Source organism: Scomber japonicus, chromosome 6, assembly GCF_027409825.1.
Source record: "Scomber japonicus isolate fScoJap1 chromosome 6, fScoJap1.pri, whole genome shotgun sequence".
Classification (NCBI taxonomy): domain Eukaryota; kingdom Metazoa; phylum Chordata; class Actinopteri; order Scombriformes; family Scombridae; genus Scomber; species Scomber japonicus.
In genome coordinates this window covers 11785851-11813202 of record NC_070583.1, presented here as the reverse complement: position 1 = coordinate 11813202, position 27352 = coordinate 11785851, and the positions used below count along the sequence as shown (strand labels likewise).

Sequence of the window (27352 nt, the reverse complement as noted above, 5' to 3'; positions counted from 1 at the left end):
AAATCAAGAAATAGCTTAAAAGACACACAAATGTGTTTCCTATGTGACCAAACAACCAAACTGGTCTTTGAAAGAAAGCTTATCTACTCAAATTGTCGCTATGACGATGGCGCAACAGCGTGTGAAGTTCTGCCATATGAAACTAAAAACCCAGAGGGTTTAAAGGCTCAGTTCACCCAAATTACAAAAACTCCACTTTGTAATTTAGGTGATCTCTCAAGTCTCCAGAAAGCTGTTAGGTTTCTCTCCACTCCTTTCTGATATAATGTTACTAGAAGCAGAAGTGAAGACCAGCGATTACCTCGAGTGAGGGAAGCAGGGACAGAGCAGGGACAGAAGTCGTCAGGACAGAAACAGGAAGTTCAGATGTTGTTTAGTTTGTAGCAGGTATGGCCTAAACACCCTGCAGCCTTCTCTCTGTTCATATGCTTAATTTATTAAATGATAACTTCTTTTGCATTGATGTCATGTAAAAATGTTAACTGCAGAGTACGCTAATTAATAAGGTAACATGATTAAAAGAAATATATTAATTTAAAAGATGTCTAAATATGTATATGTATATTTCGTTATGTCATGTGCCATTGAGAATTTATTCTAAAAATAAAATGTTGTATTTTGTGTCATTTACGTGTTTTCTCATTTTTGTAGTTCCAAACAACACTTTCAGATCAACCCAGGGGTATTTTAATATTCTTTATATGTGAACATATCAAATTAAAAGGAATTTTTAAACATTACGTTTCACATTTTAAAAATTGCAATACATTTCCTGTCAGTATAAAAACAAAACAAAGAAGAGCTCAAAATAAAGTCTGTCTTCTCTCTACAGCACCTCAGGGTGATTCAGCTGGTAGACAATATATCCTCATTATTCGCTCCACTTGGGGTCCATTATGCTGCGTTCACACTTGGAGAGTTTTTGGTACTTGATTTCTTCTTCACAGTAACAGTCATAACGTCCATGTCAGAGAGTCCAGAGAGTTGATACATTTCAATGCAGAATTTGGCATCAGTGATTTTTCAAAGGGGGAAGTCTTGCATTTGGCTCAAAGATGATATGAAACTGACATGTTAGTCAACATGAAACAATTGTCTAAAATGCAACCCTGCACAAGGGGGAAGTCCCAAGGCCCAATGAGATATCTTTGAACCCGTCAAAGATCAAAAAGCATTTCCTAAAACTAAAGACGACTTAAATAACCATCACACAACCCTCCACTTCTTTTTCTCCTCCTGTTTACTGCATCAAGGAAACCTGAGTGCTGAGTAGACAGTGGACTGTATAGGCTCTCTGCTGGCTTGCTCTTGCTTCAGTGCATCCTTGGAAATGTCTGCATACACCACCTGTCACATGAATGAAACAAAGAGAGAATGATATGCATCAGCTGAAACATATATAAGGCTAACCAGGAGAAATACACAGTGTACAGTACAGTATCCTGTGTGAAAACACAACGTTCACCCACCTCAGTCTTCTGCTGGGGTTTGGCAGGAGCTGTAAAACAGACAATATAGTAAATGGAAAAGTTCTGACAATACTGCTATTCAACAGTTTTGCAGGCTACAAAGTGAAACTACCTTTGTGAGAGGAAGTGCTACGTTTCTGTGGTACCGGGAATCGAGGTGGAGGCTGTGGAGCCAGATGTGGTTGTGTGCTGTAAGCAGCTTTGAACTGTGTTGCATGTCTGAACACTGTCCTTGGACGTGGCTTAGGCTGAATCTCAGAACTCAGACAACGAGCCAATAGCAGAATGATGGGAAGACAACAAACAGCTCCGGCATAGATCAAAATCCTGTACAACACGTTCCTTTGAGATGGAACAGCTGGGAGAGGACGCAGAAGTAGATCAGTGTGAACAGACATAATTAGAGTGTTTCATTTGTTGGAAGTTAGTAGAAAACATTTATTCTTTATTTATTCTTAAAAAAATGACTAAAATGAGTATTTGTTTAACAAAATAGTTGCTGATTAATTTTCTTTCAAAGGACTAATTGTAGCAGCTTTACATGCTTTACATGCTTGTGCAAATGCTTCCACATACCTGCAGTGATGTTCAGGTACGTCCCATGTCCCTGAACAGTTCCAAATTGATCCCATGAGACCTTGCATCCATAGGAACCTTCGTTGAACTTGTTGACACTCAGAAAGGTGAGAAGCATTTTGGTCTGATTGACAGAGAGACTCACATTGGTTAACCGGTGCCTGTCACCATCTTTGACAACTCTTTCATCTGTTGAATTTCTCGGCACCCACTCCCACTCCCCTGTCCAGTTGTGTCCACAGTGCTGGACCACACAGGACAGGGACGGACTGCCCCCTACTGGTGCATAAAGTGTCTCACGTTTTGCCAGAACAGTCTCAAAACATTCTTCTGCATGGAAACCTAAAAAAACGCAACAAGGTTTCATTAACTCCATATAGTGCAACGAAACTGAATGGTCAAAAAGAGGATGTGTAGTGTCTGCCATTTAATGTCTTTTTTTTCAAATGACCTGATTGAATCATTTGATACAGTTTTCTCAATGCGAATCAATCTAATTATTTTGGATTGCTTACTGACTTCAGTATTGACATAAATACATTTTCATGTTGAAATAAGACAAGTGCCCCTACATTATAGGAGTGTACAAATACCAAATAGATATATCACACAAACATGACTGCAATCAAATATCATCAAGAAATTACTTTTTTCAAAGATCTTGAAGACAACACCTTCACTACAGCTGCTGTATGTTAATAAAGGTGAATTCAAAAGCATAAACAACAGTTCAATGTGAATTTAGTTGGCTGCAACATGTACTGTGTTTATGTGTGCTTTTACCTTAGATTATATTGGTAATTTCAATAATATTTCGCATTTACATGAGCTAAAACATGTGACTTACCAGAAGGAAGAAAGCAGAGGAATCCAGTGGCAACCAGCAGATACATATCCGTCTGTGACAAGTTTAACTTTGGGTTGGTTTCACTTACTCTGTACAAATTAAGTCCTGACTTATCAGGAAAAGTTGTTAGACACGCATGGATTCCTTTGAAAACTCGGCTCCTTGTTACAATTGTTATCTGTCAGGAGTCCAGCAGCCTATGTTCTTTTCCTCACTTTCTTTTCCCATTTTCATAGCGGTCTTCTCACATCCAGATGGAGGTAGGGGAGGAAGGAAGGAAGTGAACCATTCATCAGCCTCCACCCCCTCTACACACACACACACACACGCACACACACACACACACACACACACACACACACACACACACACACACACGAACATATGCACACACTACAAGTTCATCTAATAACTAACAGGAAAGCAATGAGCTCATAAACTGGAATTCACACTTTTTTAACGGGAAAGGGGGTAGTTTCCAGGAACAGCAATGTAGAGGCACACACTACAAAGACAAGAAATATAGAACCTGATGGAAATATTCAGTTGTTTATGTTATTTCTCTGTACACTTTGTAAAGTACTCAATTACCGGTGTGTAAGATTTATGGGGATAAACTGGCAGAAATGGAATATGATATTCATTAGGTATGCTTTCAGTAGTGCATAAAAAAGAAAAACATAAAAAGTGGTTCAAGATTTAATAAACTGGATTACGTTATTACTTAATCACACTATTTTACTGTTTTAACACTCAATAATTTCTTGACTTTTCACAGTCTGTGCGTCCCCAGCTGTGCAAAAGCAAGCTGATTTTCTGCAGGAAGTTCACCTTCAAAAATAAAGCTACTGTTCACTTTGAAGAGGAAAAATATAAAGTGATAAGCAGTTATGCTGTAATTACACATATCAATTTATTGTTAATAAGTAGAGCTTTATTTATTTATTTATTTTTTTACATTTCTGACACTTAACCTTTGAAATATTTCAAAGCAAGATTTCATTTTGTAAGCGTTGACCGGACGTTCCATGCAATCACGTTGTTGACTTTAGGCGCGCTCGTTTACCATCGCTGCATCCCCTGTCGCTCACATGGTGGGTGGGAATAACAGAAGAGAGAGGGAATAAGGATGGTGGTTGGCTCCGGAAAATTATGAAATATAAAACATCTAGAGAGTTTTTTGTTTTCATATTAGGCAGTATTAATTATGATAGCAGGTCATCAGTTCATCATTCATAGTGGCTGAAAGTGGAAATCTTTAGGATCATTGTTTCTCAACTATTTCAACATGGACCACCATACAAATACTATACAAGTCTTTTGTAGTCGTTGCTACAAATTCTTAATCAAAAGTTTTTCAACAACAGAAAGTTCTGACTGAATTAAACACACACACATACACACACACACACACACACACACACACACACACACACACACACACACACACAGAGAGAGAGAGAGAGAGAGAGAGAGAGAGAGAGAGAGAGATGTTGCAAAGTCTTTAAAAACTTTTTTTTTTCAAAGTGTTTTCGATATCGTTAACAAAAACAGAAAATAAATGGTTTATTCCTATTTAACTTCAATTCATTGATTTTGCTCTGAGCAGATCACAGGAGTCAGTAATCTCATATAATCTTTGTGTTCATTTGTACAATTTGTAAAACAAAAAAACGAAACAACAAACAAACAAAAAACACAACAACAACAATCATATTTGCAACTATATAAGACTTTATATTTGTACTCATAATCACAAACTCCGCCCAGCCGCCACGTCAAAGACCGCCTGGGAGTCAAACAATCGAGCGTACCCTGTTATCACACTGACTGACTGTCGGCGAATGAGATAAACAAAGAGCCGGTTACTTTTCAGGAAAACAGACAACGCACCTCAAGCTCCTCGGAAACATGGACACTGGTAGGTTGAGCGGCACTTTGTGCTGCTTAGGTCCCGGTGTTTGGTGTGCCCGGCCGGCTGAGCGCGGTCTGTATGTGACGGCAGGAGGATGACAGCTGGCGGAGCTAACAAGCTAAAGTTAGCATTCATTGCGTTAGCATTGACCGCCTGCCTTCCTGCTAGCATGACTCTGCTGTCGTTTTCTCTCCGCTGGGTTGACAGTTCGTTAGCGTGGTATCGATATCCTGACTTTTTACCAAGCGGGCACCTAACGCAAACCTTTTCACTCGTCGGCTAAAAGCTGCTGTCAGCCACAGGAGCTTGAAATGTTAGCCTGGGTAGCTAAGCTCATCGAGAAGGGAACTGGAAATGCGAGAAACTGTCCAAACTATTTCAAGTGATTTATGGAAGACGGGTTTTCATTTCTAGCCAAAATGGTTACACTGTTAGTCAAGTTTCACCACATTTTAGTAGACTTGAACAGTGATTTATGAGTGAGTTAAACTTATGCCAGCTAAGATTGTTTCTGCTGAACTTCTATTAACTTTCATAAGACCTTTTTATTGGTTTTGTTTGGTTAGGAAAAGTTTTGGCTTTGACCAAAGAGAGGAAATACTTGTTCTATTTCATTCCTAGTGTACACATTAGAAAAAGGAAGTTGATGATTAATGTCTTGATATCCTGATCTTTGGACTGTGTGTGTGTGTTAGTATCCATTCAGTCTTCACTGTTAGGCTTCATGCCAACTGTGTTTCACTTCTTTGCACAGTAATGTACATGATAGAATGCATAATAAAGTACTGAACTAATATAAACCAGCTGTTTAACCAGTGGTGTGTAAATTTGCAAGTCACCCTGAGTACCTGTGCTTGGCCCCTTTCCATAGAAAATCACTGTGATGCCTGTCCTCACCATTCATGCCCTCACTTGTTGAATAACAGTCTGAAAAACTAAGTCAGCCTTTCCATCATATTTTCATACTCTTATATTGTGTTATGCAGAGTTTGAAGCTCTTGGCAAACTCTGTTTAAGATCAAAGGTTCATCTTTTAATGTTTTTCACTTCATTATCTATCCATAGTCGTCATGGCGTGTTAACAGGATGCTCTGCTGGTCTGCGTCTGCTTTTTGTCCTCTGATCATATGGACGTGACAATTAATGAAGTTTGACACAGTCCTAATCAACGGTGGTCAGTGCATTTCAGCTTCGTGTCAATGGAAAATAACAGCATGCAGCGGAGAGAGAGGGGTCGAACTGTAGGCAGCATGCATGACTAGGCAATGTTACTCTCAATGTTTAATTGCTCTGCACTATTATTTGACGGAATTTCAAAACCACACACAGGTGCCAGTTTGATTCTGTCAAAGTTTGTGTTTGTGCGCCCCTCTTTTCCCTCCTCAGTAGGACCGGAAAATGAGTGATACTCTCACCAGCCCTCGGCTCCCTAAGGCCACGTCTAGTACTACTAACTAGAAACTGAGCGGCCTTGATTTCTTCCTTGCTGGCTACGACTTGATCTCTTCTTTCCTCTGTCTAATCTTAATTGTTTTCAATATCCTTAAAAGACTATTATCCACTGTAATCTCTGTGTGGATGGTGGAAAAAGGAAGCACCAGACCATTGCAGTATTCAATAAACGATGTGCTGTTGGTTTATGACTATTGATCTGACATTTTCCAGGCATTATTATGACATCTGAGTGCATGAGTGCTCATGAATCAGATGCTAAGCGGTAAGTGAGTATGCCTAAAGTGCACTGATGGGTCATGTGTATTGGGACAGTAGGAAAATCCTCCTCTTAGTTTTAATCAGCAGTTCAACTCTGTCTAGCTGTGAAAGTCTAATACAAGGACATTTATTTGCCTCTCTCACCATTCTGCTTTTTATTCTTCCCTCTCTACTTCCCTCTTCCTGCCCCTCCAGGTCTGAGTCAGGAGAAGGTAGCCAGCTTTCAGAAGCGGCTGCGGGCCGAGCCACGCTACCTGCTGGCCCAGAATGTGTCAACCTGCATCGACCCATTGGAGGTTTGTCTTCACCGGCAGACTGTCCAGGATACTGTGCACATCTTCCAGCACTCTATCCCCACAGAGGGCAAGCCCATCACCAACCAGAAAAACTCAGGTAGGAAATCATGGAGCAGCAACAGTAATGCTGAGAATTACGAATTGAAACACGTAGCCTAACCCGAACCCGGTCTGAGTTAATGAGTTATTTAGCACACATTGTAAAGTTTATTTATTTCTGAAATAAAAGGCTTAGAACTGGTATTTACACATCTTCTCACACCTTTATTATTGTAAGCCTACATTTTTTTATTAAATAATACCTTTAAATAAACCTTTCTTGACCTCAAGTATGCATAACAAATGGTGGATATGCATGTTGTTACATTTGTTTTAGGCATTTGTGTGGTAGAGTGATGCAAAAATTATTTTTGGTCATGACTGTCATTGTCAGATTGGAGCAACTATCATGTTATAAGTTTGCAGCTTCTGTTTTTGTGTTGAAAATAATAAAATGCATAAAAAAAAAACAATTCAGGTGGAGGTTAACTACACCTCGCTCCCTATTTACACATATTTGCTGGCTTTATTTGTTTTTATCACAGTCAAAGTTTAGTTTGTATAAAGTTGGGAAGTCTCTTTTAAGTTGGATGAACCAAATCAGATGCCCGTTGAATCATGTTTTTCTCACTGAAATCACCAAATCATTGGACCATTTTAATTTAGATATAATAAAAACTTCTATTGACAGCATATTATATGATCTAGACTCGCTGTTTTCTACCTCCGACATTGTTTTTCTATTTGGACTGCCTCACAACTGTGATGACTGGTGCATCACTCATCATGTGTTGGGGGATATACTGTAAGCTACTAAGTTTAGTCTTAAGTCTCTGAATTAGAACCCGTGCTGACCATGTCCAAGCAGACTATAACGTAAGAGCACAAGAGGCTCTACTGATGCATGTACAAAAACATGTTACTGCAAATCCTCTCTAACCTGCATATTTCTCTTCTTTTTATCACCAGGGAGATGTTGGATCTTCTCGTGCCTCAACGTCATGCGTCTTCCCTTCATGAAGAAGTTTAACATAGAGGAGTTTGAGTTTAGTCAGTCCTATCTCTTTTTCTGGGACAAGGTAAGACACATGTTTGACTGCTCAGAGACTCAGACTACTTTCTATTTGACTTTTCTTAAGTGCTTTCAGTAGTGCCTCAGTGTTCTGCTACATGATTGTTTTTGTTGTTTTGCCATCAGGGCACCATGTGTGTGTGTTTGTGTGTGTAAACACTAGGGGTGGGACGATATGCTTTGGTCACGATTCGATTGTATCACGATTCTAAGGTGCAGATTCAATTTGTATCACGTTTCTCGATAATTGCGATTCTACAAGTATTGCGATTCGATATAATCAATAATTGCAATTTTTTTTCCTTCTTAAAAAAAACCCAAGTTGAATCATACACTTCTAGAGATGATAAACCATGAATAACATTCCCATAAACAATGCACATCAGTCTGTGTCAATGTAATGAATTGTTCAATAGATTAATATGTTTTAAAATAATAAGTAAAGTGCTCTGACTACTCAGTGCTCTCTGAAGTAGTGTAATGTCTGATAGATTTAACAAAATAACATACGAATGTACGCTACACAAAAATAGGTATTTTCTGTTGTTCAGTCGACCTGAGCTGTTGGAACAATAAATAAAAGATAAATAATAATAATGATTTATTTTTGTAGTTACCAGTTTTAATTTTTCCATCATTAGGCTACAAAGATACAAACTATGTGCGCTAGATTCCCCTGCTGCTCTCCTCCTCTCCTACTGCTGACTGTGAGATCTGAGCAGGTAGAAGCTGATAGTTCACTAACTATAACCAGGGAGCACACTGCAACAAGGTTAATGATCCACACACTGACATTATATCATTGATATGACACGCAAAAGCCATAGAAAACCGATTTTTGTGCGTGTGCATATGTGCGCAGGATGCAGGACACACTTTATAGTTTTATGTAGTGTGAACTGCTCCTACACTTTAGAAGATTTAGGTGTGATTGGTGTAATAAGCAGCAACACAAACACTATCAGGACGCTGTGCTCTCATGCGCTGCATTGATAGTCATACACACTCAGTCACTTTAGTACGCGCTCTTGCTTGCTCGCTCCAGGTTCCGGGAGATTGTGTCTCATTTGCGGGCGTCAAGGAGCCACTATCAATATGCCTGAGACTCACAGGACGTCCAGGAGAGTTGGGTTGTCTGCTTTTATCCTCCCCCTACTTCAGTAGTTTATGAAGGGAGGGGGAAGGTTGTGTTATGAAGCCTACACCGAAGCCAGAAGTGAAGTTATATGGTTAACTAGCTGCTAGCAACTTCTAACGAAATCGAGCAAGTGATCAACATAGTTAACGTCACATTACTTCAAGCACAGTCATTTTTGCAGCCGCGATGAGAAGGTAGTGCTGTAAGGTAATAAAATAAAACACTTGGCCAAAATAGAGCCTCTAAAATAGAAAAAAAAGTTGACGTCACATTTAGTATCGGCTCGGCTCACTTGGAACCTCGGCAGAGCAGGTACTAAAAAAGTACCAGGTACCAGGTACTATCCCTAGTGGAAACGCAAAAAAAAACGAGTCGAGGTGAGTAGTGCTAGAACTGTATAGTGGAAAAGCGCCAACAGATAGGTTGCGCTTCCACTGAAAACACCTTTCTTTGTAATGAGTGACAGCCAGGGACTAAAATGGATTGTGATATTGGAATCAGTAAATGTCGTGCTCTAAGAATATCCCCCTCCTCCTCTGAGCCAGTGTATTATTATTACATTACATCAGAGGTGTTTTGGAACAAGTCTTACGTCACAAGTATTCATGAGCAAACTGCAAGTCTTTCAGGTCACTCAGTGCTGACCATTAAAATTACTTTGGCTTTCAAACGGTGTTAATAGTGTATTAAGATAGCTGCATTGCATTTGCTTTCACTTGAACGGCTAAGGCCAAATAATTAACTGCTTTGTAAGGCATGTCTGACCCATTCTCATTTATTTGTAATTGCTATAAGATTTTAAAAGGTAAAAAAGTGAATGTGTCAGGTTTGATGTCAAGACTCAGTTCCTTATTTTTATGACTTAAGTCTAAATCCAAGCCTTGTGTGTACATGTCTTTTATTATATACAATTTTGTTACCTCTGTCTTTTTAATTACTCATCATGTGTCTCTGTACTGTTTGTTCTAATCCCTGCAGGTGGAGCGCTGCTACTACTTCCTCCAGGCCTGCGTGGAGACGGCACAGAGGAAGGAGCCAGTGGACGGACGCCTGGTCCAGTTCCTGCTCTCTAATCCAACCAATGACGGAGGACAGTGGGACATGCTGGTCAACCTTATTGGTTAGTTTTGGTCATGATACATTACAATCACTGTAACAAGAAGTACATATAGAATAATTGACTAACATGTCTCATTTGTGGAATTACAAAGGTAATATTGGGTAATGTTCAAGTTTGGAAAATGAAACCGTACTAAACTATAAATATGTCTTCAACATAAAAAAACTTCCAGGTTTAAAAATATTGTTGTTTTTTTTGTGTGCTTGCTTCAGAAAAGTATGGCGTCATTCCAAAGAAATGCTTTCCAGAGTCACACAGCTCAGAGGCTTCACGCAGAATGAATGACATCCTCAATCATAAGGTAAGGTTACAACTAACGCAGTCTAGCTGCTATCAGTAAATCATGAAATCAGTGAGGAAGTGCTGACTCGTGTTTATGTCTCACTGTGTGTTACAGCTGAGAGAATACTGCCTAAGACTGAGGAACATGGTGGCCAGTGATGCCACTGAAACTGAACTCTCTGATGCTATGGACACCATGATAGAGGAGGTGAGAGCACACACGTTTCCTGTAAAATCTTTGCACTGCAGGGAACCTAGAACCTTTTGAGGAACTTGGGAACTTAACTTGCGTGTTGACTAGAGGTGTTCTTCAAGGGTATTCCCAGGTTCCCCCCCAAAAAAAACCCCAAAAAAGTCCCTTCTTTTTGCAGAGCTGACTATTGCAGATTAGTCAAACACAAACACTGAGGCAACTACAACTTGTGTGCCGCGCTGTTTGTAAACGAGGAAGCGATGGCACCGCTCGTATCAAGATTAGGACGATAACAAAGCCCAGGCTCGGATTAACACCCTAGGGTGCCTCAGGATGACTGCCCCCTCCTCTGACTTCACAAATATAGTATGGCATGAACATAGATTTACAAGAACGTATAGCTAAAGTACAGCCTTACTGCACATACTACAGATGAAGTTAATATCCAACCAAAACAGAACAAATTCCATACAAGCCCCAACACTAATGCTCAAATCTGAATGCAACTCACATCCCAATGCAACACATCATGCTAAATATTATTATTTCCATCATAAATGGCCTGTATGAAGTGTCCATGCAAAACCATTACCAAAAAATTTTAAGCAAATACCAACCAAATAAGGCAAGCCCAATAATTACTGTTGCAAGCATATATAAGAATAACAACATAAGAACATATTTTCTATCAGCAGTAAAGTGTACTACTGTACTGAAATAAACAACATCTTTGTCTCTCTCCACGCCTCCATGGTGCTGATTCAGACATAGGCTAGGTCTGTTTGTTACATAGGCCTATCAAATTGAACACTGCATCACATATTTGCCCAGAAATAATGTAAGGGCCCATTCACACCAATAACTTTAAAGCTAACTACTGTAGATATATATAGTTTTAAAAATAATTATTTCTCCTGTGGAGTAAGAACTATAAAGATGCTGGAGCTTTGTTTTCTATTATATTGTGAACAATCTTTTAGTGTTCTGATGTGTGCTCATACTGTGTCTCTGCTTTGACATGTTCTGCTGTGAATCAGCTCAGTTTGGTCTGTAAAGACTCCTGAAACATCATAGCAACTAGTGTCTGAAATACTTCTGATTAACACATTGAATCAGCACACACCTGTGAACCCTTCTGCTTTTCTTTTTCTTTCTCTGTACAGCATACAGCAGTAACGGCTCATCAATATCTATTTTCATTAGCTGTAGACACAGCTGGAACCAGCAGCTGTTTACAGGACGTTATAGTTCATAAGTGTGGATGTTCTTTATAGTTATAGTTATCGTTCTTAGTGTGGACAGCCCTTAAGCTTTACCTTTAGCAGAACATTCTTTCTTGACTTTGTCCAGGCGAAGTCATTCATTAAATCCTCAATTTGCACCTCTTCAGCTCCTGTGTCTGCTGCCTGAGCCATACTGGTGGTTCCGTCATGAGTCTAAATTGCTTTATCTTTACAGTTCTTTAAATGCAGTGGAAATGAAAAGTGTTTAGTTCTTGGTTTGATTTCTTCTGATTTCTATATTTTCTGGAACTTTTTGGTGAAAAAAGGTGGAATATATTATCTAATATGTGGATAGTAGAGACTCAGTACTGTCACAAAATCACCTACAGCATCTGCTGCAGTAAAGCAAAGGATTAAATAATTATGTCATATGATGATAGCGCAGTAACTTTAAAGACACACTGGCACATGCAAATTTGTGTGTGTGCTTACATGTTGAATAAATGACAATAAAAAGGTTCACAGTTGACACAACACCTAACTTTGTGACATTATTCTACTGTGACCAGTAGAGGGAGCTGTCAAATAATACTTAACTGAGAGTGAACATGCAGCTTGTATGAAGGGAGCAGTACAGAATGTAATCCTGTTTGTGAAGCCAAACGTTTATTAATGTTCACATCATGTCCATTTAACAGTTAAAAATTACAACTATAATACGGAAAAAAAGAATTGCTAAAATAAAATGTTTTATGTTTTTACAAAGAAGTGAACGTATTTTGAGCTAATGATACAAATCAATTAATGTTTTTTTTAATGATATATTGTCTGATACACACTCTGGACAACATACTACTAATGTGGTGAGATGCTTTAATTCGTATATGTGTGCGTGTAGACTAGTGTGTCTCATGTGTGCATTTCATTTCTGGATTAGTGTGTGTGTGTGTGTGCGTGTGTGTGTGTGTGTGTAGAGGGGGGTGGAGGCTGATGAATGGTTCACTTCCTTCCTTCCCTGTGTGTAAATGCAACAAATTTTTAAAAAATCACACGTTCCCTATGCCAGATGTCACAAGATAGTAATCTTGTTTATGGAAAGTCTATTATAAAGCATCTGACACTCTGGACAGTGACAATTCACCTCCACAACAAAAATAAACGGTGTACAACAAACACTTACGCAACATAACACGTGTTTATTATGTGTGCAGACCGTAGGTGTGTTCATGTGAGGCTTTATTCACACTTCCTCTGTGTGTGTATGTGAGTGTGAATGTACAGTATGTGGGGGGGTCAGTTAGTCAATCAGTCTCCCATTGAGACCATTGCACACAGTACGGGGGTCTGGGTAAGCAGCCTTTGTTGTCAGTTGTTTGGTTGTATTGTGCTGCTGGCTGGTCGCTTGTTTAAACAGTCAACTGTATCTCAGAGCGCCCCCATGGATGCCCAGTCATCACCCCAGTCATCACCCCACACACACACACACACACACACACACACACACACACACACACACACAAGCACACAAGCGTATGTTGTGCAACAGTAAAGACTGGTCCTACTGTACTGCATGTTAGGTCGGGGGGGCCAAGGGATGTCAGGATGTTTGTTTGTCCACCTGGAAGTGGTTTGCTTTGCGAAACACCACTCTATCGCAGCCAATGGTGATAGAGGGTTAGGTCATGTTAAAAGAAAAAACAGAGTGAAGAGAGTTCAAGGATGCATTTAACAAGCATCATTCTAAAAGTTATCAAATATAATAGGATGTCTGCCTCAATATGAAAAATCAGATATTTTACCTGATTACTGACAGCAAATCTCAGCTGTGGAAAATTAAAAATAAAATACAATTTTTGATTTAACCTTTTCATGCTTTTGACCCTGTAATGACCCCAGCAGTAAGATAATTGAGTTTTCACATGCATATGAATAGGGAATCATTTGTATTCCGTTTTCAAAAGTAAGATCCAGTTGAATATTAAACAAACAGTACTAGATTTAGATATATATGACAATATAGATTAAAATATAAAAGATGTTCATGGTTGAAAATGGACAATATGTTTGTGGACTCTATATTTTAAATGTAGTTCAAATGTTACAAATGATAAATGCATGATTACAGTAATGAAATGATATCTGATTTATCTAATAAATTATTACAGATATAACCGGTACATATTATGGTTAATTTGAAATTAGTGTGAATTTTCTCATGCACAAATTGTCACAACATCATTAAATATCAACTGATGACAACTAGACATGTTATATTATTGTGGTGAATTGTAAAATAATGGTCTGTTCATTGTCTGAAATTAGTGTTTTGATAATTTTTACAATAATTCTGATAATTGATCATTTGTTAAGTAAATCCTAAAAGCAAAAGGATCTGTGCGTTTCATTATAAACTAAGTATCTGACAGTTTGTCAGTTGTCAGTTGACAGTTAGTTACTGTTACAGTTACAACTGAACAAAAACCCAATAGAATTGTCGATAATGAAAATATTTTCCAATTGTATCAGCCCACTAAGTATCAGAGTCAGTCTTACAAAATGCTGCTCTACTCTACTATGGTGCACACTTGACAGATATATTAACAGAATATTATGGTATGGATTTGATTTGGTATCATCTTAACTTTGACATGGAGCTTTTCTCCATCACATTAACACACCGCATCAGATTAATCAAAATTAAACACATGTGTCAGTGAAAACTAGGCACTGCCAGAATTCTCTATTTTAAACTGTTGTACTGACAAAGCTGTGTGGTCCTAAACCATCCACATGACAAGTTGTTCTGGTCTGGATTTGATCCGCCTCCAGCATCAACAGCCCTGTTAGTGGACACTTAACAGATTATTAGCTCTGCTAATTAGGATTGATGTTAGAAATTTGGCTAATCCAGATGACTGATAACTTATCAGGCTTTCCAGCCAATTAGTGATGGCAGCATCTAACATGAACTCACACAGGACAGGCTAAAAGGTTGTCATGTGTTTCATTTGTTATTACAGTGTATATTAACATTGCAGGATTATAACTTTTTTTGTAAACAGAGTATATTTATTTATGTAGTTTGGGTTTACAAACTCTGAGCTCAACCGCTTCATTGCTGACCATGTGTGCATGTTCACATGTGCAGAACTGTGTGTTTGTGGATATGACATGGCTTGTGTGTGTGTGTGTGTGCTTATGTAGTTCTTGGACTCCCACGTGTGTGTATAGTAGTGTTTGCTCGTAACATTCATGTGCATTTGCATCTATGTGAGCACATATGTTTCTCAGGATCAAAGTGCTGTGTCAGTCCTACTTTGGCGTGTGTGGAGGTGATGCTGTCCACCCTCCCCTACGTGGCGGCTGTGATTGTGCCCTGGTCTTCATCACGTCGGCCCTACACACACTCCCATGACAAGCAACCGGGGTCAGCTTCTCTGCTTCCACTTACTGTACACTGGGTGCGTTTGATTTAAACGGATCCCTTTGCGTGTCAAGAATCTATTCCTTTTTTGTTAACACTAGTCAGGCGCATTAGTTAAAACCAAGCACCTCGCATTCATCTAAAAAAGTTTTGCAATAGCAGCTTGCACCTGCAGTAACATTGGACAAACGAGCCCAGCACATGATGACAGTTTGTATTTGTAGAGGCTGTTAGGATGACAATATCCATACGCTGTATTATTAAGGCAGAGAGGATTAGTTTAAGTTTCAAAGCCAGTCTCTCTCTTTCATGCTGGATCTGGTGTGTTTCCCTGCTCCTCCGCACTCACGTACATAGAAAGCAGAGAACACGCACACACAAAAAAAAGGGATATATTAACTGTACATTGCAAAAACAATACTTCACACATGTGCACACACATGCAGATAATATCTCTCACACCACAACTGTACTTCCACCCTGCTCCATTACATCATGGAATCAGAAACGCCATGTGCGGCTCCGCTCTTAGCTCTTAGCGCACAGAGTGATTCTTTAAGACAAGTCTGATGGCTCAGTGCATGCCGGCCGCTGGCTCAGCTGATGTGTCGTTCAATGTGTGCGAGTTCCTCTATGTGTCACCATCAGAGGCCGCAACGATAGCATCGCCAGTTCTGAGTCGTCCACTCTGATTTCTAGAGTTTCTTTTCACCATCATTTGAATTTTAACAATGACCACATGTGCTGCGTGTTTACGAGATGTGGAAGTTTAATCAAAACCTAGCTCATTTTTATCCAAACTGTTTGCATGGTGTCATTTGCTTATACTCACAAGTCCAGCTTCTAGACAATAGTTATAAATCCACTTCAGAGTAGCAGTGAGTGGCATGTTTTGTCTCAGTTTGACATCCACTCAGTCTAATGAACTCTCAAGTGTTATCATCATTATTATTATTATTATTATTATTATGTTTTATTAATATCTAATAATCTAATTTAATCATCAAATATTTCAACAAGAAGTATATAAAACATAAAAGACATTTACTCAACATTTATCAATTAAACCTGCGGATAGTCAGTCAACACACGTGTAAAAATCAGTGCAGTGGACTAAGAGAATGAGCACTTTTCATTGCAACACAAGACAACTAAGAGCATGCAACACACATAAGCGAAATGTATCAATTTCATGGTTACTTTCTTCCTCGAAGGCTTTTCCTGTGCAGCTGTTTCATGAAGTGTTAAGTTAATTGAAGATTTAAAAGTAGGTATAAATTTTAATTCAGACATATTTTGTCACTTTTTTTGTTTTACATCAGTGAACAGATGGTGTGAAAAGCTTTTCTTTTTGGCTGCAAGTGTCCACAAAAACAATCTGTGTACAGTGAGCAACTATTTTTCCATTTTATGCTGTTTGTGGAGCACATAGATAGTCCAGGGATAAAGCTGAAGGGGGACGCTGAATGTTGGAGTGCTTTGCTCAAATATACCTTGACTGTGGATTTTTTTTTCTTTTTTAGGAAAGTAGATTTACCCTCCTATACCCACGTACAGCATACAGCGATGTGTTTTCATTGGCTTGGCAATGTGTTAGTCTCACTTTTAACTACAGGTGATTTGTGTGTTTGGGTTGCGTAAAACAAACAAACCTGCAGAGCGGTGCCAGCCGGTCAACACTGGAACACAGATGCTATCGAACGTTGGCCACGGTTATCCCCAATTGCGTGCAGTCAATCAGCTTTTTGTTTACAGCAGGACACGCAAACTTGATGTGTCACAGGACTGAGACAGACCTGAGATGGACCTTTTGTTAGAGACTGATGAGCTACCCGTTAACAAAACCCATCAGAATCAATTAGCCTACTCTGTAACAGCTGGATCCGGAAACCTGGTGTGAGTTCACATGTTTAGAGTATTAGGATGTGAATGTGATGACCTTTGAAGTTATAATCCAAACTTGAGTTAAAGTTTGCAAATTTTATGAATAACGCCTGTAGTTTTGAGGAAGGGATTGGAGTCTGCCGTGAGGACAGAGGCCCGAACCATTTGACACTGGAGGATCTTTTTTTTGAGTGTTGAATTTAAAAAAATACATTTTATCAAGCTAATTGAATGCAAACTGAGACAATCAAAGTGATTTTATACATTTGCCAAATAAAATCAGCAAAAAAATAATTTAGTCTGATAAGTGTGCTGCGGTTATTTTAGGTTTTTATGATCATTTTACAATCCCTCTCATCTTTTCCTCTCTGTCACTCATGTATATCACTCATCAAGACGGCAGGTGTTTCAATATTGATCGTGCTCTGATGTCACTGTGGTGGTTTATCGTCTGTCCGGCCAGCTTTTTCCCTGCACCCACTTTATTTGCCTTACCATGGGAGGATGAGTGGGCGCAACTGGCATAAAGCGAGATGCTTACAGTATGTCTCAGAGCACCTGAAAGAAGTAGTGGAAAGTGAGTGGAAAAGTTTAATGTTACAGGGGCAGCAGAGTTATTCTTGGAAGTAGAAGAAAAAAAGAATGAAGAAAGAGGGCGGGGGTCAAGGGGTGACAAAGATGTCTTGTCAAGGTGCCGAGGGCATCTGAGCAAACACAGACATCCAAGAGGATGGACACCTTGGCATGCAGTCTTACCCAGAAGCAGTCTAAACAAAGTAGTTGAATCAGGATGAAGGTGGTAGATTCCTTTTGTTGACTCGCCACATGTGTGTATTTTTGTGTGCGTCTGTACTTTTGTGACTTATGCATTTCTGTGATGATGAAGGGGGGTTGTTTGTTTGTGTAAGCCATGCCTGAATTTATAGTATGCATACAAAATTTTGTGTGTTTGTCTCTCAGAGGGCTCCCTGTCTGCTAACCTGAAAGCAAGAATGTCACCTTTATTTAGGTGCATTTAATATGCTGCATGGGAACTGCTGCCATGGCTGCTATATTCCACTAAGAGCCCTTTGCTGATGCAGGCTGGACCAAAAACAGTCCCTCTGTTACTTCCTTCTATATTCATCTAGAGTTTAATTTGTCTGGATATCAGTAGAAAGTCAATAAAAGATAACTTTTTGATATTCGTTACTTGTGACATCCGTAGTCAAAGCAGCCAGAGTGTGAGATACAATTCATTCACACACTGTAGCCGTTGTATAAATGTGTCTGCCTTTTCTCAAACCAATGCAAGACCATGTATTACCACTCCTTTTATCTACCATCAACAATGGAATGCCCCGCCACTTAATTTCTCAGCTCGTTTTTAATCGTATTTGATAGAAAAGGCCTCTGCTGAATCCTGGGAGAGGATAGCAGAGGATGGGAGAGGTGAAAAGTGTCAGGGGGGGAGAAATTCCTGAGATTTCTATATCAGAGGTTGGAAGGGCCAGATTGACAGACGGCCCAGTCCAAACAACCCGATTTAGCCCACAGGAACTTGGTCTGAACTTCAGCACCGCAGGAAGACACACATGGAGTGAGGGAGGGGGGTGCAAATGGGGAAATGGAGGGAAAAGAGGGGAGGGGAATCACTGTATGGAGAGAAAAGAGGAAAAAATGTAGGGAAAGTTTGATGGAATGAAGGAGACCCCTGTAGTGATCGATGAGTATGCAGCCTGGGGGTTGTCATGCCCTGTGAATATTATTTAACGCTGATTTGTTTGGCTTGAAAAGCAGATTTGTAATATCTGCGTTTTAAATCAGAGAGCAGTTCAGGTAGTAAATGTTCATTAATGTTGTACTGTGTGTGCGCTGTGCAGGTGTTCCGGGTGGCCAGTGTTTGCCTAGGCAGCCCTCCTGAGACCATCTGTTGGGAGTACAGGGACAAGGACAAGAACTTTCATCGCATGGGACCTCTCACTCCCCAGGAGTTCTACAGGGATCACGTCAAACCCCTATACAACATTCAGGACAAAGTATGTAGGCTCTTATAAGAACCACCTCCATTACCTCCACTACCTCCATTTCAGACTCCTGTGTGAAGGTGTGCAGTGTCTAAGCCTGTATGGTAACGCTCTCTATCCTCAGATCTGCCTTGTGAACGACCCCCGACCCCAGAACCCTTACGGGAAGCTGTACAGTGTTGAGTTCCTGGGTAACATGGTTGCAGGTCGCAGCACTCTGTACAACAATCAGGCCATCCAGCTGCTTAAAAAGGCTGCAGCTGACTCCATCAAGGATGGAGAGGTAAGTCAGGATGAACAGGAGTAATTGTGGACACAAGTGTGTGAACTTCAAATCTGACTACTGTTTTTCTCCTAGGCGGTGTGGTTTGGTTGTGACGTCGGGAAACATTTCCATGGAAAGCTGGGCATTAATGACATGAATGTGTGAGTATAATTCACAGATAGTTACCCAGTGTGTGCAGAATTGAGTGTGAAAATCCTGAAAACAATTTAAGTGTTCAAAAGAATAGTGGTTTGTCAAATATATCACATATGTTGGAGCTGATTGATCATTTTGGTGTCACGCAGATGTGGAAAATCTCCAAACGTATTAATCGGTTCTCGCAAATCATAGTTTGATCTGTGAAATTACAATGATTTCAAAATTCACAATTTATGAGACAGAATGTTACTGTATGTAGTGTTTTTGCCAATATCTGAATAATCTGATCCACAGCACAACACCTATTGGCTAGTTTCTCCAAACAGATCAGATACTAAACAGCAGAAAGCTGAAATATTTGATAATGTAGAACACCAGCAGAATTCATCTAAATGTATAATAACTTTTTCTTTTTAATTTCCAGAGATTGTTGTATCCCAGGCTTGTTTGTTCTACATTTAGCAGAGTTCACATAACAAGCCCAGACCTCATCTGCCTCCATGAGGTGTCAGTCTCTCCACAGGGGAAAAGTTGTTCATCTTTGCCCTTCAGGTGCAGCAGCATCAGTGTCTGAGTCGCTGGCGCCAGGCTTAAATTTGCCCACTGAACCAACCCAGTGTGGTGCCAGATGTCTGCTACCATCACTGTTGAAGCTCATTGTCCAGACAGATCTCTCCTTGTGCCAATAGATTATAATTGGAATGAGGCTGAAGCTAAATGGAGCCTCATTTCTACAGTCAGGCTCAAGAAAGGAATTGAAAGCTGTCTTTTGGCTCATGCAGAATCCCAGACTTACAAAGGTTTTGCTTTTGGCTTTTTATGGTCATTGCACATCTTCCCCTGCCTCTACCAAAAAGAGATATGAGCCCTATCCTGGGATTGTTGGTATATATGGACAATTAGCCATGAAGTTATCAAATAATGTTGTATTTGCCCTTTCTCTTCAAACAATCAGTATGTAGGTGAAATCAGAGTCAGAGTTTGATATCAGAGGAAGTGGTGTAATGTGTTTTTTGTGTCTACTTCTGTGAAGGTTCAACCATGAGCTCGTGTTTGGAGTTTCAGTGAAGAACCTTTCTAAGGCAGAGAGACTGATATATGGAGACTCTCTCATGACCCACGCAATGATCCTCACTGCCGTCACAGACAAGGTACACACACACACAAACATACAGGTGTAAACTCATACTAATACACAGCCCATACACACACACACACACACAGACAGACAAGGATACACAATCACAGATTTTCCCAGGGTTTACTGCATCAGAGTCTTGCTGTGTGTTTACCCTGTTTTAATCGGCTACAGTTTTTCACATTGCCGTCGATTTCCCCCTTGTAAGTAACCCCAGCTGTCGGGACACTTTTCTTTCCTCTGTTCTCTGCTCCTCAAGTCTTATCTCTTCATCTCCCTCTCTGTCAGGATGGGAAAGAAGGTTATGAGAAGTGGCGGGTGGAAAACTCCTGGGGCGATGACCGTGGGAACAAAGGTAACCTAAGAGACACTTCACACATCATTACACTATTCCTACTTTCTGTCATTTCCTCTGGGATGGGATTAGCTCAGATATAAGGGATATTTCCACATGAAGAAAACTTGGATCTGTTTGTTCAGTCTGGTGAATATCAAGTCACAGAAAGGAATGCCGAATTGTGTTGTATAATGCAGCTTCCACCTGCCATCTAAGTTGGCTGTATACATCTAAAATAGTTTTTCACCTGGCTCTAGTCCCAGCAAAAGACTAAAGTCATACTGTCCCCATCTTTCTTTCAGATCTTTCTCACACCACTGTGCCTCGTTATAAACTGTCATCTTCCTGTTTGTGTCTATGAAAATAACAGGATTAGACTGAGATGTTCCCCCGTATTGCTGCTTTATGAACTTATAATTGGCCATGTCCTGTTTCATGGAGAGAGACAGAGCCACACACAAGGCACAGTGGCCCTGTTGTGTTTTTTGAACTCAGTGCCTATAGGTGTAGTGGTACATACGTGGTTAAAAAATGAGCTAAATCTTAGATTGGTGTATTAATCCATACATAAAACACCAGCACAATAGTTTATGTTGACTGAGAACTTTTGAACCTGACAATTTAGTTCTTGTGGTCAGCTTACTGAGTTGTTTTTTATTTTTATTTGTTTTGTTTTTGTTTTTTGTTTAATCATAGATTTAAATTTAATTTTAAAGTGAACCTACAATGCTAATTTTCAGATCTATATTTTTTTTATTCTGTGACTCTGCTACCCCACACACTAATTCACAGTTCAAAATACGGCTGCTCCTCAGGTCACCCGCTGTCTCTAGCAGACAGTTTTAGCTCTTTTCTCTTTAAGACCTCCCTTTTTGATGAGCCCACTCTGTTCTGATTAGCCTGCTTTCAGGAGACTTTTATTGTGAAGAATTGTGTGTACTTAAAACCTGTCAACACAACAAGATACAACAAGTAAATAATTTCCAATTTGAAATTGGAGTGTATTTGAGTCATGGTTCATTGTGACTACCCTGAAAACAATGGAAAGATGCCAAAATATTAGCCGAGTAGAGCAGTGAACTTGAGCACTGTGCGAGGAGCAGATGACCATATAAAGAAATCCGTCACAAGCTGACATCAGCTCAGGCTAAAAGTAGAAAAAAACGTTGGAAACCGAGCATTTAGAGCAGTCTGATGTCAGTGCTGTTTTAGGGATTACTTCTACATATGTTTACCTCAACATTTGAAACTTTGGCCACATTTAATATGAACATCCAACATTGTAACAATAATATATGAATGAAAATAAGTCAAAGCAAAACAAGTCCCCTTTAACAACCAGTGTTGGGTTGCCTGCCAGTACTCTAAGTCATTTTGATATATGTGGAAAAATGTAGATGTTTGTCATTGAGTAAGTAAAGTCAGTCTGTCTTCATGCAACAGGCCCCCACATCACAGCAGGTACTCTACAGCACTGCCCCAGACTTTAATGTCTGCTGTTATTATTCCCTCTGTCCTTTCATCTCTGTTCCTCGTCTTCCTCTGACCCCTTCTCCTCTCTCCTCTCTCCTCTCCATCTCTGGGCTTCAACATTCCACTGCAAATTATAGGAGAGTATTTCAGGTCAGTCATGCATCGTCTGGCAACACACACATACAATACGGTATATACACACACAGAGAGAGAGAGACACACACACACATACTAACAATATTTGCTTGAACCCACAAACCGTAGTGACTGTTGGGAAAACATGTAAAAATCCTTCAGTCAAATCAAATGTATTTCACGCATATCTTATTCCATAAACACCAGCAGATGGGGAAGGCCAGGGCCTCCAGACCGTCCGCAGCCAAATTAATAAAGTTTTTGAGAACAAAAGTTTGAGAGAAGGGTAGTTCACTTGGGAATCCGGGGGCTTTGTTTGTTGACAAAGGCCGAGGGTAAAAAGAGAAGAGAGAGCATGCAGGAGTCAAGAGAGAGCTGAAATACAAATGATGACACAGTGCAGTCAGGAAAAAAGGAAAAACAAATGCAAGAAGATGCAGAGATGATTTTGGAAAGATGACAAAAGAGAAATTGAAAGAAGAGTGCTTATAGCCCTGGAGCGGAGGGAGTGAGTGGAGTGTGTTTATAAGGTTTGCAAAAGCTTAACATCTCCCTTTAGGGCTTTTAATATTCTCCCGAACCCTGAAGAAGTCTCTCAGGAGAGGTTTAACTTTCTGTTTCCTCTATCTTTAAGCCGCTGTTATGACTCCGCTCACTCCAAAGCTCATACTTGTACACTGTTTTGGGCAAATGTTTGGCCAATACACTGAGGTTTTTACTCTCAATTAGACAGGATGTTAGCCTGAGGTGGACTCCATCACGAGTTCTGTTTGAGCTCTGACTGAGTTTGACATGCACAGAGAGAAACTATTATTTCCTACCGATATGATTTGATGTTAAGTAAATACAGGGAGATGAAGTCAGTGTGGATGGAAAGATTTCCTCTGCAGTGAACACAACAGAGTTTTGGGATGAGAAGCTTCATTAGCTTTAAAGTATGCTTTTAATCCACTGCCATTATTTTGCACCCAAACCACAATTGACTGTCCCTTCACCTCATTTGATGGTCCTATTTTATTTTCTATGAAATGAAAATGCTTTTTCTTTGGTCTTACCACAACTCTGCAGGCATGTTGATCCCCATCTATTCTTAAATAACACATTAAAAAATGTACACATTTTCATTTATTTTTTTCTTTAAAATGTCAAAATGATTTATACCTTGTGCTGTAATCATAGATCCAGACAAGTTCTTAATCTTAATCATATAGCTCAAATCAAGTGCCTCTGAATGAATGAGTCCAGCTCCAAAACTGGGTAAAATAGGGGTTGACCACAGTCTCAAAACCTCTTCTTTTGTCCTTTTTAAAATTTGGATTTTATGGATTTGTGTCCTCATCTTCATGATATGTCTCAAACATTGTTTACCTCTCGTGTTTTAGAGATTTCAGATCTTCATGGTCTGTTACTTGGTAACATACAGTCCTGTGTTGTGGATTTCAGCTGGAGTTGGAAAGCAAGATGGCTGCTCCACATTCTTCTTCTAGTTTACAGTTCATCCTCCCGCTCTGAAAGAGGACAGACAGCCTATCCCTAAAAACAAATAATGACACCCAACATTCTCGCACACACACACACACACACGCCCCATCATGCCACCCAACATGCGGGTTCCAGGAAACTCACATCAACACACACGGATACCGCAGTGAGAACCAGGCAACATGCCATCTAAGTTTTGCGTACTTGGAAGAACACACATACACAACACACACACATGGACACGCCACCCGTGATACATTGTTTTGAACTTTGGCACGTTTTTGCGGTTACCCTGACGTCTTCGATAAGTCAACTTGACAGCGGGAAGGACGCTCTGGTTTGCTCAACTCTGAACACGTGAGAAGAGAAAAGAAGAGACGGAATGAGAGGTGGCATCAACAACCGCTCTTCAACAGAAGAGTAAAATAAATCAAATTTGCAGTAAGATCTGGTTGCTAAACCAAGGCATAACAATCTCATCCAGCTTCCCACATGTGTCGGGTCAGTCCTGGATTTGAGCTGCTTTGGTTTCGCATAGCTTTCAGTCTTGTTATTTCCGTGAAAGAAACACGCACAGGCATCTTTAATTTTAATTAAACATTTCAGCATGGGGTTACATCGTCATCCAAGAAGAGATTAGGTAATGCTAACATGTCTCCTGTCAGTTAAATTCAAGGTACGCTTTCATAACTGGCCCACGTTCGGCCACGTTGACCTTGTATTACTTCACACACACAGAGTGAGAGTGAGACAGACATTGTTTAATTTTCATCAGGGTGGGCGTGCAGAGGTGATAGTAGAAGTGTTGAGTGCAAACTGCACTGTATTTGACATATTGACAATCTTCAACTCACATGTCCAAAACTGTTGAATTGGATGTCTTTTCTTTATCAAACTCCATTTTAATACTCTTTAATTTATTTTACTACTCAGATGTACGGTATGTACAAATTAAGGGAGCCAATCCATGTTTAAGTGCCAATGAATGTTTTATTAATTATATCAACAAAATGAATTGTTAAAGTAATATGGCAGAGTGAAAAGTGTGTGTGTGTGTGCCTTGTGAGCCTTGTGAGCCTTGCTGCTTATTTGTCCCATTGGCCAGCTGCTGTACAGCAACCAAGAAATCCCCCGTGGCTGAAAAAGCACTTTCCCCATATTAAAAAGACGTCTGTGAAACTGTTGACAGAACATCTCCAACTGCAATTGTTACTCTTTGTATTGTGGAATTTTAAAGCATAGAGGTGTTTTTTTTTTTTTTTTTTTTTGTGCATGATATCATTTCAATGTGAAACTGTTGGGGCCAAAGAGAGGAACACTGAGGATTTCTGTTATTTATGGTTAAAGGAATAGTTTGACCTTTTTTTTGACAATATCCTTGTTAACTTTCTTGCACTCTCATTGATTGATTGCAGGGATGTGGAGTATACATCGATTTACACATCTGATCGGTTGTATTCTGCGTCTGTCTCTGTAGGTTACCTGATCATGACGGACGACTGGTTCTCCGAGTATGTGTATGAGGTGGTGGTAGACAAAAGGTTCCTCCCCAATGATGTCCTGGAGGTGATGCATCAGGAGCCCGTTGTACTTCCAGCCTGGGACCCAATGGGAGCCCTGGCGTAACTACATAAATCCAGGTTTTAGCCCCAACCTCTGGTCTATTTGACTCCGCCCTATTCCTTGGCTGCTTTTACCTCTCCAATAATTCCCCCACTCCTCCTTCCAAAACAGCCTGTTCTTCTAGACAAAATAATAAAGATTTTGTTTTCTTTTTTACTGGACTGCTTGTGTGTTTGCCTATCTTTTATCTCTTCCAAAGAGCAGAGGACTACACTACCACAGCTTTTTGTATATCTGTTTTGTTTTGTTGTTTTTTTCCCCAGGGATGGTTTACTGCATCATAAACATCTGTTTCATTTAGAGTCATGGCAGCAAAGATTTTGGAGTGTAGGTACAGGACATTGTAGCTGTGGATATTGGTTGACAAATACAGTAAAAGTCAGTCAATGCTGCTGTTTAAAGCCACATATGCACCTGCATGATCTACTATATTTCTATATTTTTTGCTCTTTCACCTAATCTAACCTCTCAGGCAGGAGCAGAACAGCAGTATGATATGATGTGATTCAGACATCTAAGAATAACACTTAGAGAATGTCCAGTAACACACAATCTCTCCATCACTTCCTTTCTGTGCAAACAGCACAAAGTCAACACAGTAGGTGTGCATGCATACATGTATTTGTTTTCATATCTTCTGACTATATCCCCCTGATTGGATATCTAGGAATGCTAAAAGCAGGAAAGGGACATACATCAACATTACTCGCTCATTTTACACAGAACAGCTACATTGTGTTCCCAGGTGAAAATCCTTGTACTTCCTGCACAGACTCTGCAATCATTCCTTGGTGACGTTCCAACTCTTCCTGCTTCAAAATACTCATGTCATGGTAAGGTTTGACCTCTGGCTTCGCAACGGTCGGTCTGTCAGATGAATTATTGCAGCTCATCCTCCTCATTGTGGATGCGATAGCTGAAGGTGGATGGGGTGAGAGGCCTCGATGTCAGTGATAAAACCACATCATTCCTGTCCTGTCATGTTGCAGAATATGTTCAGAATAATCCTTGGAAATATGAAAACACTCAGGTTAAGCCTACTGTATTAACACCTACAACCCATTATCCATAAACCTACATCTTCTCAACTTTACTTCAACTTATTACCTCATCTGTTCTGTTCTGTGCCTGGCGTTCAATTTTATTTGCCTTTATCCGCAGCTTCTCTTATATGAATTATTCTTAAAGAGATACATTTATCTGCTGCTTTCTTCCAGTTTTCTGTCATCTCTATCCCATCCACATACCAACAACATGTCTTGTCAATGGACTTGTTCTACTCTTCTCAGGGTATACAAACTACATCTAGAGTTTTTTGCGTGTCTGTTATATTGGCAGTGAAGTCGTTTTTGAAAAGTGCATTCTACAGAAGATAGATGGATGCTGTTGATAGTTGGTGGGTTGATTCAACACTGAGGAATTTCTTCACTTGGAAGCATACTTTGTTATCTGGGTTTGAATTAGAGGAGAGTGTGCATTGTAAATCTTACCTGGCAAATCCTTAGTTTCATAATATGTTCCAGAGGCAATGGAAGATGATTTC

The 27352-nt window shown here is 39.8% G+C and overlaps 2 protein-coding genes across 5 annotated transcripts; one reads left to right on the top strand and one right to left on the bottom strand.

Annotated features, from left to right (window-relative positions):
* Positions 1–1034: 1034 nt before the first annotated feature.
* On the bottom strand, positions 1035–3097 carry si:dkey-52l18.4 (uncharacterized protein LOC560708 homolog). Its single transcript, XM_053321181.1, has 5 exons — positions 2893–3097; positions 2046–2387; positions 1582–1827; positions 1470–1498; positions 1035–1347 (listed from the first exon to the last, which is right to left on the bottom strand). Exons 1-5 carry the CDS (start codon positions 2936–2938, stop codon positions 1249–1251), a joined length of 762 nt encoding a protein of 253 aa, XP_053177156.1. The 5' UTR covers positions 2939–3097; the 3' UTR covers positions 1035–1248.
* A 1600-nt stretch (positions 3098–4697) lies between these two features.
* On the top strand, positions 4698–25970 carry blmh (bleomycin hydrolase). 4 transcript variants are annotated; one of them, XM_053321350.1, is made up of 13 exons: positions 5878–5981; positions 6473–6524; positions 6716–6913; positions 7825–7934; positions 10044–10185; positions 10398–10486; positions 10583–10675; positions 19054–19209; positions 19322–19480; positions 19556–19623; positions 20655–20772; positions 21048–21114; positions 25664–25970. In XM_053321350.1, the coding sequence occupies exons 2-13, from the start codon at positions 6506–6508 to the stop codon at positions 25810–25812; spliced, it is 1368 nt and encodes a 455-aa protein (XP_053177325.1). In that variant the 5' UTR covers positions 5878–5981; positions 6473–6505; the 3' UTR covers positions 25813–25970. The 4 variants fall into 4 exon arrangements, with proteins under 4 accessions (XP_053177327.1, XP_053177324.1, XP_053177325.1 ...); XM_053321351.1 differs by lacking the exon at positions 5878–5981 and adding an exon at positions 6028–6136; XM_053321352.1 differs by lacking the exons at positions 5878–5981; positions 6473–6524 and adding an exon at positions 4698–4813.
* Positions 25971–27352: the final 1382 nt, after the last annotated feature.